Raw genomic sequence first — 13,543 nt, 5'->3', positions numbered from 1 at the left:
TTCTCAAAAATTCTTAAAAATGAAGAATCAAACACATGCATCAATTGATCAAAAGGACTTCACAGGTTGTAACTTGGTCGGGTTAAAGGGTAGGAATATATGGACAGTAGCTCAAACAACAATGAGATTGAAAAACTGATATTATTTCACTTTAACACATTCAACTCAATGGTTTTGCTCCACTAACATTCTCACAGAATTTCGGGAATTAATTCCTTCCAAACACCTTTTATGCATATTCACCCTTTTTTTTTTCTTTTTCTTGCTTTTTTTCCTTTTTTTTTTTAAGGGCACATATGAAATTTACATCCCCTAATTACTTGACCTTGGTGGAGCTTACCTCAATTTCTTTGTTTCATTTTCAACACATCAGTAATTCAATCTCAATCAAGGTAAGTCACATGGATATAGGCTAAGCCATCAATCAAGCACATGTCATTTATCAACAAAATTAAGTTCAGGCTTAAGGGGCTAGCAATGGAAAAATTTCATACAGGTGGATTATTTTGGCCAATAGCTAACAAGAACAAAATGCCTTTATCATATCAACCAATGCATGCATTACAGAGAAACATATCAAGTTCTAGAGTATTACAACAGTGAGGTCTCTCAATAAGAAAATTCAGTGTTTAAGCTCAAACCTCACAGCTATGGTATCAATATAGACTCAAGAAAATTTACTTCAGAGATTATCAGAATTCCACAACATCAGTTCAGGCAAACGAGCAATCATGTAATCCAATTGTATCTATGCAATGTCATGCCAGAAAGTCATACAACATGCTTCCAAGAATTCAGTCAAGCACATTAACTAGATAAGCACATTTAAACCTGAGAATTACATGAAAAACAGATCCTTTTTTTTTAAAATCAAGGGCACACAAAATACTACAAAAATAACTAAAAAAAATTAAAAGAGTTAGAATATCTCCCCTGATAGAAGAATTGCAGCAGTTCTAAGATGCAAGCCTACCATTCCCAGATTTAGAGAATTGTTGTCCCCAGCAATAATTAAACCACAAGAAAGAAGAAAAACCTGCACAATGGAACAAACAGTGGCATATAGGATAAACTATAATGCGCACGTTAAAACATCAGAGAGAGATATACTAACACAAAGTAACTAAAAATATGAAACAGAAAAATAAAATAATATACAAAATCTCTATCAGCAATGAGATATAATCAACCCTCCATGTCATCCCCTTCAGCAGCGTGGGATGACTCAGCAAATAGAGGATCCGGTGGTACTAGATGCCTTGGTGTATGAGACCACCATTCCCAGATTTGATTCAGACCATGAATCCATGTGAGGAACTCTTTGAAGCATTGATTTTTCCGAGAGATAGAGTCTCGGTGTCTCTTGTCAAACTTCAGCTCCCGATGTCTCTTCCAACTCGTATCAAAGAGTTTCACCACTTCCTTTCTCATTGCCTTCTTCTTTGTAGGATTACGCCTCCTTTAAAGCGTCCTCACCTCTTTGACATCATCTTTTAGAGTTTGAGGAAGATCCTTCAATTCCACTTTTGAGGTTCCATTTTCTTTATAATCATCTGCTTTTTTAGGAACCTCAACCGCTACATCTTTTTCTTCCTTTAAGACTTCAAGACTAAAACCATAGTTGTCAATAGCAGTTAGCGGCCAGTAGCGGCCGACCCCGAAAATGGTATAGCGGTGTAGCGGGTAGCGGTATTACCGCTACGGTGAAGTATTAATTCCACATATATTATACTAACAGTCAAGAAACAAGGCAATACCGCTTTTAGTATTAATGCTCAAACATAAGAAGTCACACAGAATCAAACACATAATTTCACAATCAATGTCAAATACAAGGAACATAAAGGAAGGATCCATAATTAAACACAACTGAACAATAAAATTGTCAAATAGCCAAGTACAAGAAGTGAACTAATAAAGAAAATGATCATCATCTTCGGATTCTCCATCAAATTCCAACATGGGAGTGGTGTAGCGGGGTAGCGGGAAGAGGTATTGCTGCTACGCTACACCGCTACCTTCCGCTACGGCCAATGTCGCGTAGCGTTGTGGTTTGTAGCGGCCGACCGCCGCTACCCGCTACGGTAGCGGTTTAGCGGCGCTACGGGCCGCTACTGACAACCTAGATTAAAACAATCGTCTTTGTGAGAAGACTGTTTTAAAGAATCAAAGACATGAATAGTAACGGTTTCATCATTCATTCTTAGCTTGAGTTTCCCGCTTTCAACATCAATTAGTGCACGAGATGTAGCTAAGAAAGGTCTACCCAGCAAAAGAGGCATCTCAGCTCCCCCTTCCATGTCCAGCACCACAAAATCAGCAGGGAAGATGAACTTGTCCACCTTCACAAGAACATCTTCAATAATACCACTAGGCTTCCTCACAGACTTATCAGCAAGTTGAAGAGATGCTAAAGTAGGCTTCAACTCGGTGATTCCCAAGGAATTACAAACAGAAAGGGGCATCAAATTAATGCTAGCCCCTAGATCACATAATGCCCTGCTGATTTTTGTGTTACCAATTTCAATAGGAATGTTGAAGCTTCCAGGATCACGAAGCTTAGGAGGACATTTCCTTGTAATGATAGCACTGCACTCCTCAGTAAGTGCTACAGTTTGGCACTCTTGTAACTTGTGCTTCCTTGATAAAAGATCCTTCATGAATTTAGCATAATTTGGCATATTGACCAAAGCTTCAACAAATGGAATATTAATATGAAGCTTTTTGAAAATATCCAAGAACCTTTCATAATGCTTCTTCTGAATTTCCTGTTTGAATCTTTCAGGATACGGTGCCATAGCCCTCACATATTCGGGACTCAATTCATGCTTCTTCTTTTCCACTGGCTTCACCACTTCAGCAGGTTTTTCAATTTCTTTTTCTTTTTCTGGCTCACCTGTAGTGTCTAGCTTTTCTTTAACCTCAGGAGATGGAAGTATTTTTCCACTTCTAATTGTGATGGCCATACAATCTTCCCTCGGATTGGTGACTGTGTTACTAGGGAAAGTTCCTGGAGTTCTATCAGCAACTCTCTTAGCCAGCTGGCCAATTTGATTCTCCAAATTCCTGATAGAAGCACTCATGTTTTTAGTATTGGCCCTAGTCTCTTCCATGAAGGCATTGGAGTGTTGAGCCATTTGTCCCACTAGCCTCTCCAAATCAGAAGGTTCATTGGTTTGGACTGGTGGAGGCTGCAAGTAGTTGTTTGAATTGTGATCAAGGCTTGTGCCTTGGATCTTCCGTTGATAATTATTTCCTCCAGGAGCAAAATTCTGACCTCTTTGAACATTTTGTTGTTGAGGTCTTTGATCATGCCAGATGCTATTCACTTGTACTTGCTGAGGTGAATCAGAAGGCATCTCAGGATATTCATTAGACTCATGATTGCCCTGGCAATGTTCACACACAACAGCAGCTTTAGTCTGAACACTAGAAAGCTGCATCTTGTCAAGCCTTGAGGTCATGTTTGCTACCTGCTGAGATAGCAAACTATTTTCAGCCAGCACTATATTATTACCTTCCAGTTTAAGGATACCTCTCTTAGGTTTGGATGACAGCACTTCATTTTCATTGGCAGCCATCCTCTCAATCAACTCAAGAGTCTCATTTTCTCTCAAAGTTTTAATAGTGCCACCCGCTGCACCATTCAACACCATCTGAATCTCAGGTTTACAACCATCGAAGAAGATTCTAACCTGATTACCAGCAGTCAAGTTATACTGAGGACACCTCCTCAATAAATCCTTGAATCTGTTCAATGCTCCACACATAGTTTCACCCTGTAGCTGGGTGAAATTGGAGATATCATTCACCATCTGGTTGTACCTTTCCATCGAGAAGAACTCAGCAAAGAACTTCTGAGACATATCATCCCATGTAGAAATACTTGTTGCAGGCTGCCTCTCCAACCATCTAAGACCTTTTCCCTTAAGAGCAAAAGGGAACAACCTTAACCGAATTGCATCATTAGAAACTTGAGGATGTTTGGTGGAGTCACAGATCCTCAAGAATCTGTCAATAAATCTGTGAGGGTCTTCACTCTCCCCTCCTCCAAACTGGTCTCTCTCCACTAAATTGAAATGAGAGGAGTTGAGCTCCCAATTGTGGGCAACATTCGGCTGAACAATGCTCGCATTGGGCCTGTTGAATAATGGAGTGAGGATGGTGTCCATGAGCGGATTGTCTTCTTCATTGTTCCCTGCCATCTTGTGCGCTTCTTCAAACAGATTTTTTAGCTCGTTGAAAGCAAGCTTCTTCTGAGCAAATTTTTTTTTTTGTTCCTCTTTTCTGTTTTTGTAATCTCCAAATCAAGTGGAAATTCTGGCTCTTTACCTCGCATACAACTCAGAAAAGATATTAGTAGCATTGTTCAAGAAACACAAAGAAATCAAAAAGTAAAAATAAAATACAAATCCAATCTTAAAAATCAAAATTACTTGATATAAGAAACGTCAATCCCCGGCAACGGCGCCAAAAACTTAATGCTCACCGGCAAGTGTACCGATCGCACAAGTAATATAATGATAAGTAGAGTATCGTCTCCACAGGGATTGGGTCAAATATCAATTAATTGTTCCTTTTAAGAATGGAAGAGTTCAAAGGTTGTGACAAATACTGTCGATTGGTTTGAAATTGAGAATTGAAATTAAAGACTTATTTTTGTAATTTTTGTTTATGAGAAATAGACAATAAAAATAAGAATTGATTTTTCTAAATGTATGAAAAGCATTATAGCTAGAGCGCACTCACCTTATGATCCTCACTTCTTATTTTGGATTGACTTACAATATTCATTTATAAAATTACTCGGCTAAATTATGATCTAAAATAATTAGTTAAATCTCAATCCCTTGGCAATTTAACCCTTTAATCTCAATTGGAATCCTAATCCCTTAGAAACCCCTCATGAAAATTAAGCAATGAACTCAATAATTTAGGCATCTGCAATTCAATACACATCTATTCCTAGCATGCATACGAACCGTTATCCTACCCCCTTTCAGGATGAAAACCCCAATATTCCTATCTAGGGTTCTAACCCTCAAACTATCCTCAACTATTAGAGTGATCAATTCTAATAAAGAAAATATAAATTACGAACAGGGTAGAGATAAAGATAATTATATAAACGAAGAATTATAAATCAATCCAGCGTAAAAAGGGTTCACATAGGGCTCGAGACCCTAACTACAATAAAAAGTAAAACTAGCCAAACATAATCATGGCTAAAAATTCAATATTCAATAAAAGCATAAAGTAAAAGAGAAGAAGAAGATCAAGAATTTCTCTTTGGAGCTCTCCTTCTGATGCACGACGGTCTCCTTAGGTCAAGAATACCTAATTCTGTGTTGAGCCTCTTTTTTATAATCTTCTTTTTCATCTTCCAAAACTACCCTTTAGGAAGCACGATCTGTGATTTCGCAATCTGGCGCTCTTAGCGTCAGATCCACGCCAAGAGCGTGGATGCCTCTGAATGCTGACGCCACTAGCGTGGGAGCAATAATGGTTTCACGCCATCAGCGTGAGTTCTATGCTATTAGCGTGGAGGTTTCTGATTCTTCACGCCATCAGCGTGACATCCACGCTATGAGCGTGGATCTTCATTTTGGCAAATCTCCATTTGGCTCCAGTTTTGTCTGTTTTTCCTACAAAATTAGAAGGAAATCAGTTGCACAATCCTTGATTGAGATTTATCAAATTAATAGTAATTCTAGCTCTTTTTCTCCAAGATTAATCAATATTTCTTTCTCATTTTGGCTAAAAATCATATATATACTAGAGGCGTATCAGAAACCAAAATGGAAACAAATCAAAACTGATTTAAAGGAAGTCATGGAGGATTGAAGTAGGATTTTAACAAGATTCAGAGCTCAAATCTATCAACCAATCTACAAGATTTTAATTACAAAAGGAAGCAATTGAAGAATCAATTACAAATCTGATAAGGATTCGTTGAGAGATACAATGAAGATACAACTCCAATGGCTATAAATAAAGAGCTTGGGAGCAGAACAAAACACCAATTCACAAGTCCAGAGCATTACACCAAGACGGAATGAGGAATCCTGTTGCGAAGCGCTGGAACACTGAGGAACCAAGTCAACATCACATCAATGGAGGCTTGGGGTTCTCTTTTCTTTACTATTGTTTTTCAATTCAGAATGCTAGAGTAGTCTTTTATGTAGTTAAGGGTAGATGGAACCCAATTGAATCTTTATGTTTATGAATTAAATTGTCTCTGAATTCTGTTCTTTTTATAATTGAATAAATTATCTGTCTTTATTGCTTTCTATGAGTTTGCTCCTTATAGAATGATTTTGGGGAATTGTATGACAATAGGGATGTTGGTGCATGAACCCTGATTTGATAAATTTATCACCATCCTTGTGATATAGGGATAGACATAGGGTAATTGTGCAATCTTGGAATTCTTGATCTTAATGCATGTTTTCTTGGGGAATAATCTTTGAAGATTACATAGATTTATGGTAACAAGGAATTGAGCCGTAATTAACTTAGAAAGAATTGATTGGCAATATATTAAGAAACAGATTCTTGACTGTTTAATTCATAACATATTGAGGATATTGGGGGAAGTCGAAACCTTAACTACGCTTGTTTTACATTTTTAATCAATCATCATCTTTTTCAATTGTCTTTTTAATTCTGAAATTTCTTTAATTGCATCTAATTTCTTGTCTTTAATTTTTAAGTTCTTCAATTACAATTCTCTTCATCTAAATTCTTGATTGTCCAACTAAGACGCAATTAGCGAACTAGTGCTTGAAGTTTCTGATCCTCGTGGGAACGATCTCGTACTCCGGTACACTTTATTACTTTACGACCGATGCACTTGCCGAGTCGCAACAAGTTTTTGGTGCCGTTGGCGGGGATCGAATTCTTCAACAGTAGAAGTAACTAATTAACTTTTAGATTGGACGTTTTAATTTTCTGCACTTTTTACATTCTTCAAAAATATTTTTCTGCATTAAAATTCTGCATCAATTTTCTGCATATTTATTTTTCTGCATTATTTGTTTATTTTTATTTTTGTCATTTTTCTGTTGTTCTGTTTTGTCTTTTTCTATTTTCTGCTCATCTTTTCAATCTTAAGTTTATGCGAGGTACTCTTAACCCGTGAATCTTGCAGTTTGATCCTGAGATAGAAAAGACAGAAAGGAAACTTAGAAAGGACGCAAAAGCAAAGAAAACGAAAGAAGCAAAAGAAACATCAAGTTCGACGGAACCAATGGAGGAACCGATGGCATAAAACAATCAACTCGCTCCAAGGACCTTGGGGGTTATCTGACTCCAGCCCGAGTTCCACAGACGGCAAGCATTGTTAGACCAATCATAGAAGCTAACAACTTTGAGCTAAAGTCGGCGCTACTACAACTGATTCAAAAAGATTAGTTCGCTGGAGGAAGCACAGAGAACCCCTATAGTCATCTTGATGATTTCTTACTTTACTGTGATACATTAAAAGTAAATGGAGTTTCTCGTGACGCTATCTTACTCAGATTATTTCCATGCTCACTGAAGGATGATGCAAGAACTTGGCTGAAGTCTCAACCTGAAGGAAGCATAACCAGTTGGGATGACTTAGCAAGGAAATTCCTGGCCAGATTTTTCTCAGCTTCAAAGATGGCAAGACTCAAAGCAAAAATCACCGCTTTTGAACAAAAAGAAAGCGAATCTCTGTACGAGGCTTGGGAACAATTCAAAGGATCACTCAGAAAGTGTCCTCAACATGGAATTGAAGCATGGGAGAAAGCAAGAATCTTTTTCCAAGGGATGACGTCCAGCACAAGAACACTGGTAAATGCTGCTGCAGGAGGCTCCTTGAAAACAAAAATTGCACAGGAAGCGCTAGAATTGTTGGAATCCTTAGCATCTCAAGAATTTGACAATGCTCCTGTCCCAGTTGCACCAAGAAGAGCAGGAATTATGAAGCTTGAAGGCTATGATGCACTCTTAGCCCAAAATGAACAATTGCTACAAATACACAAGAAACAACAAGAACTATTAGATGCTCTTAATAAAAAATTTAATATTTCTCAAGTTTCTTCTGTTAATAATTCTAATATTAAATGTGGTATTTGTGCAGAAGCTCATGCTACTGAAGACTGCGACTTCATGAGAGCACCTGAAACTGCTGAAGTAAACGAACTCTGGTATGATCAGAAGAACCAAAAAGATCTAGGAAGGAACCAGTATGGGAATGACTATAATCAAGGGTGGAAGAATCAGAATCAACATCCAGGTTTGAGTCACAAATCCAACCATCAGCTCAATCCTCCCCTTCCAGTGCAACCACATACCCCATAACAAAGTAACACTTCTGAGTGGGAGAAAGCTTTTGCACAGCTATGCAAGACCACTTCTAATTATATTCAAGGTGCAAATGCTTTCAGAGAGGACACATCTGTTTTCATGCAAGAGACTAGAGCAGCACACCGGAATCAAGAAGCTTCCATAAGAAATCTGGAAATTCAGGTTGGCCAGTTGTCAAAGAAATTTTCTGAGAGAGCTCAGGGTACTTTTCCAAGCAACACAGTTGTCAATCCAAGGGAGCATTGCAATGCTATCACCACTAGGAGTGGGATAGTGATTTAGCCTATAGAGGAGCAGCCCGAAGAAAAGAAGAAGGATGGAGAAGCATCAGTTGAAGAAGAGAAGGAAGAAAAGGAAAAGGATACAACTGAAGTTCAAAAAAGCAATCCTGAAAAAGTCGAAAAGAAACTATTCAAGTGGGAGAAGAAGAAAGCTGTAGAAAGACAGAACAAGCCATTGGATCTCTCCCCTTATGCTCGAATCCCTTATCCTCAGAGATTAAAGAAAGATATTCAGAAGCAGCAGTATTCAAAGTTTTTAGACATATTCAGGAAATTGCAGATCAACATCCCTTTTGCTGAAGCTTTAGAGAACATGCTCAACTATGCAAGGTTTATGAAGGATTTATTATCAAGGAAGCGTAAGTTGCAAGAATGTGAGACAATGAATCTGACCGAAGAATGTAATGCTATCATCCAAAAGAAGTTACCTACCAAAGTCAAGTATCTAGGGAGCTTCAGCATTCCATGCACTATAGGCAAAGTGGAAGTGGACAATGTTTTATGTGATCTTGGAGCTAGCATCAATGTCATGCCGCTCTCCATGATGAAGAAGCTAGGGATTACTGAAGTGAAGCCCACAAAGACGATAGTGCAACTGGCTGACCACTCTTCAAAGCAAGCTTATGGCATCATTGAAGACATATTGGTAAAGGTAGAAAAATTCATCATTCCTATTGATTTTGTCATCCTTGACATTGAAGAAGATGCCACAATTCCTATGATTTTTGGAAGACCCTTCTTGGCAACTTCAGGAGCACTGATTGATGTACTAAAAATTGAGTTGATCTTACGGGTAGACAGAGAGCAAGCAATTTTCAAATTCTTTGACAAAGAAGTCCCTTCATCCGTAGCTCAACTGGAAGATCAAGTCTACTTTATTAGTGAAAAAAAAGATGAAGAAGAACACAATGAGGAGTCTTCTCAAGAAAGTAAGCCAAAAGTTAAGATGGAAAAGCCGAGGAGCAAGGGAAAGCATATAAATACCAAATTCAAAGTTCCTGAGACTAGTCTACCTCACTTATATGCACAAGAGCACTATGGGAGGACACACTTTCTGAGTGATGGAGTTTGGTCATCACCAAGCTCATGCTTTGAGCCACCATGAAGGTAAATCAGGTACGTCAGGCTCATGATGTTAAACAAGCGCTAATGGGTAGGCAAACCCACACTTTACTGTTTTATTTTAATTTCACTATTTTAGTTATTTTTACTTTGAATTAAATAAAGAAAAATACAAAAATATAGGAGAAGATATTGAGACTAATGGCTATCATTGAGTGAATTTTACAGGTGAAGAAAAGGGAAACAAGAGAACGACTAGTTGTTTTTTATTTCTCACACGATTTCTTTGTAGATTTAAATCTGTTGTTGAGGACAGCAACATTTAAATCTGGGAATGGTGAACGCGCGATTCATCTAAGCATAATTTAGTAAGCCGGAGGAACTTCATGAGCACACACAGAATATCCGACTAAAACAGAGAACTATCTCAAATCCTTTCTCTTTTGCTTTAGCTTAATTTTTTTTATAATTGATATTTTTTTTAATATTTAGTTTGTTTTGAAAAACCTCAAGCCACTGTTTTTGTGAAAATTTTAAACTTTTCTCAGTGTAAATAAATGGAAGATAGGCGGAAATTTTTTATCAGTAATTGATTCAGAGCATGATGATGCACTTACTTGAATATCTTCATAATGAGCATTAATGTAATGATTTTCATGATTCATTAAATATTCTCTCTTTAGTGATGAAATTTTTTGAGATAAAGAATATGAGAATTACTGTGCATTCATAGTCGTGTGGTTTTGAGCCTATACAGAAAATTTTTATTGAGTGTGCATCCTACTGTATGAAAGACTCTAGAACTTGCTTTGTTTCTTGCTTGAATTGGAATGTGATATATTCTATGGATATGATTGAGGCATGTTCTTTCTTTAAACTAGATGGCCAAATAGCCAACCATTGCTGATATTCCTTAGTTAAACCCCTTTGAGCCTATGCCTCTTTATTTTTTGAAAGCCTATAAAGATGAATAAGCCACTTTCCATATATATCTCACCTTAATTGAGATTAATTTTCAGATTTGAATTGAGAAAAAATGTGTTAATTGTTGATGATATAAATTGTGATGTATGGAAGTACAGGGAAAAAGGCAAAAGCCAAGGAAGTAAGGTTGGTTAGAAAGAAACAAAGAAAAGGAAAAATACTCAGAAAGCGAAAAAGAAAAGAAGTGAAAAGAAAGAAAGAAAAATTGTTCTGAGAAAAGAAAACGACAAACAAGAGAAGAGTTCAAAAGAAAAAGAAAAAGAATGGACTGAAAAGAAGAAAGAAAGTTGATTACAAATTGTAAACGATTACATTTATTCCTCTTTGAATCTGGATTTTAATCTTGCAGCTCATTCTTTAAAAATTTTCTTCCTTTAGCCAGGCCAAGTTATAACCCTAAGAAAGACCTCTTGATCTGTGAGATATGTCACAATACTATGGAGAGCGAGAATATAATCAAGCCTATGGTAGTGTTGATTCAGTAGGGATTCGAGTGAAACACCAACCCTCTAAACATTTGAGCATGAGTGAATTGAAATCCTAGTGAGGGAATGTTTCAGTAAATTTTCTATTATTCTTGATCTTAAGAATTTTATTGCAAATTTTTTCTGATGAATTATGAATCTAATGATTGATGCAGCAATTTTTATAGTTTGAATGCTCTGTAATCATGTCTCTGATGAATCTTTCCTATCAAATTCCATGCTATTGAGATTCCTACTCCATATTCCCTTAGTTTTATTCTGATTGATTGCTGAGGACAGCAATATTCAAATCTGGGAATGTTTGATAAACCTTTAGTTTACCATGTTTTTAGGCTAAATTATACAAGAGTTATGTAGTAGAATGCATGGAATTCAAGGTTTTACAACATATAAAGCATAAGATAGGAAATTGAGCTGACGTTTTGATAATATTTGCATTTCGAAGGTAAAACCACAAGAAATGGTGCTAAAAGTGCTAAAGAAATAATGACAAAGAAGTAGCGGCTCAATATGGGCCAAGGGAAGCCAAAATCTTACAAGTTAAGAGCCAAAAAAGCACGCTCAAGCGCACAAGAGGACTCTTGAGCATTTGAAAGCAGGAAAAGCAGCCAAACTGGGCACAATAGGACGCTCAAGCGCACATATGCACGCTCAAGCACCCAAGAATACAAAAATTCAGACTCGAGGAGCACGCTCGAGCGCCCAGTAGCACGCTCGAGCGCGCTCAGGCAGGCAGCAACAGCAATTTTAAGCAATTTGGCACGCTCAAGCGGCCAACAGCGCGCTTGAGCGCCCAAGCACGTTCCAGACAGCAAAGATTTGTTGAGATTTAATGAAGATTTGCCCTATTGCGATATTCGGAACCAAAACGGAAACAAATCAAAACTGATTTAAAGGAAGTCATGGAGGATTGAAGCAAGATTATAACAGGATTCAGAACTCAAATCTATCAACCAATCTACAAGATATTAATTGCAAAAAGGAAGCAATTGAATAATCAATTACAAATTTGATAAGGATTCGTTGAGAGATACAATAAAGATACAACTCCAATGGCTATACATAAAGAGCTTGGGAGCAGACCAAAACACCAATTCACAAGTCCAGAGCATTACACCAAGACGGAAGGAGGAATTCTGTTGCGGAGCGCTGGAACACTGAGGAACCAAGTCAACATCACATCAATGGAGGCTTGGGGTTCTCTTTTCTTTACTATTGTTTTTCAATTCAGTATGCTAGAGTAGTCTTTTATGTAGTTAAGGGTAGATGGAACTCAATTGAATCTTTATGTTTATGAATTAAATTGTCTTCGAATTCTGTTCTTTTATAATTGAATAAATTATCTGTCTTTATTGCTTTCTAAGAGTTTGCCCCTTATAGAATGATTTTGGGGAATTGTATGACAATAGAGATGTTGGTGCATGAACCCTGATTTGATAAATTTATCACAATCCTTGTGATCTAGGGATAGATATAGGGTAATTGTGCAATCCTGGAATTCTTGATCTTAATGCATGTTTTCTTGGGGAATAATCTTTCAAGATTACATAGATTTATGGTAACAAGGAATTGAGCCGTAATTAACTTAGAAAGAATTGATTGGCAATATATTAAGAAACAGATTCTTGACTGTTTAATTCATAACATATTGAGGATATTGGGGGAAGTCAAAACCTTAACTACGCTTGTTTTACATTTTTAATCAATCATCATCTTTTTCAATTGTCTTTTTAATTCTGAAATTTCTTTAATTGCATCTCATTACTTGTCTTTAATTTTTAAGTTCTTTAATTACAATTCTTTTCATCTAAATTATTGATTGTCCAACTAAGACGCAATTAGCGAACTAGTGCTTGAAGATTCTGATCCTCATGGTAACGATCTCGTACTCCGGTACACTTTATTACTTTACGACCGGTGCACTTGCCGAGTCGCAACACTTAGTTATTGAGAATGTTAACTGACTCTCTAACCAAAGGATTTAGGCCCATGATATTTGAAATGCATATGAAGAACATGTGCATTGTGAGTTGCTTTGATGTGCTTGGTTAGTGGGAGTTTGAGTTCTTTGTTATTTACTTATCATGTTGAGTTATTTATTACAGACATAATTGATATTTGGTTGATATATAAATCTCTTATGGAGCAATTGATAATGCATTGAATTTTGTTATTGTGTATATTTCATATTTGTGTTTGTGTTTATCAATTGTGAAATATTGGGACTCAGTGTCGTTGGGACCACTATGCCTGTGGTTGACACTATATTGGAGTTTGAGACATAATAATAAGATTTTGGAACTCAGTGTTGTTAAGACCACCATGCCTGTGGTTGACATTATATTGGAGTTTGAGGCATGATTTTGGAACTCAGTGTCGTTGGAACCATCATGTCTG

The 13,543-nt window shown here is 37.0% G+C and overlaps 1 protein-coding gene and 2 non-coding genes across 3 annotated transcripts; 2 read left to right on the top strand and 1 right to left on the bottom strand.

Annotated features, from left to right (window-relative positions):
• The first annotated feature begins 3,711 nt into the window (after positions 1–3,711).
• On the top strand, positions 3,712–3,817 carry LOC133286240 (small nucleolar RNA R71). Its single transcript, XR_009748105.1, has one exon. It is a non-coding gene; the product is annotated as a small nucleolar RNA R71 (small nucleolar RNA).
• A 3,827-nt stretch (positions 3,818–7,644) lies between these two features.
• LOC133286238 (uncharacterized) lies at positions 7,645–10,046 on the top strand. Its single transcript, XM_061483630.1, has 4 exons — positions 7,645–8,263; positions 8,399–8,536; positions 8,732–9,483; positions 9,906–10,046. Exons 1-4 carry the CDS (start codon positions 7,645–7,647, stop codon positions 10,044–10,046), a joined length of 1,650 nt encoding a protein of 549 aa, XP_061339614.1.
• LOC133286239 (small nucleolar RNA R71) lies at positions 7,651–7,757 on the bottom strand. The gene has a single exon (XR_009748104.1). It is a non-coding gene; the product is annotated as a small nucleolar RNA R71 (small nucleolar RNA).
• Positions 10,047–13,543: the final 3,497 nt, after the last annotated feature.

This window comes from Gastrolobium bilobum, unplaced genomic scaffold (assembly GCF_033153095.1).
Source record: "Gastrolobium bilobum isolate Gb01-03AN ecotype WA unplaced genomic scaffold, APGP_CSIRO_Gbil_v1 utg133681, whole genome shotgun sequence".
NCBI classification, from domain to species: domain Eukaryota; kingdom Viridiplantae; phylum Streptophyta; class Magnoliopsida; order Fabales; family Fabaceae; genus Gastrolobium; species Gastrolobium bilobum.
Note: the sequence above shows the minus strand (reverse complement) of the source record. Positions and strands in the feature narration are given on the sequence as shown.

What these genes read in the sequence shown, in the direction of transcription:
- LOC133286238 (XM_061483630.1), top strand. Translation starts at nt 7,645, where the DNA reads ATGGCAAGACTCAAAGCAAAAATCACCGCTTTTGAACAAAAAGAAAGC. An exon ending in GAATCAGAATCAACATCCAG is followed by an intron (nt 8,264 to 8,398) that starts GTTTGAGTCACA and finishes ATTATATTCAAG; the next exon opens with GTGCAAATGCTTTCAGAGAG. An exon ending in ATTTTCTGAGAGAGCTCAGG is followed by an intron (nt 8,537 to 8,731) that starts GTACTTTTCCAA and finishes ATCCTGAAAAAG; the next exon opens with TCGAAAAGAAACTATTCAAG.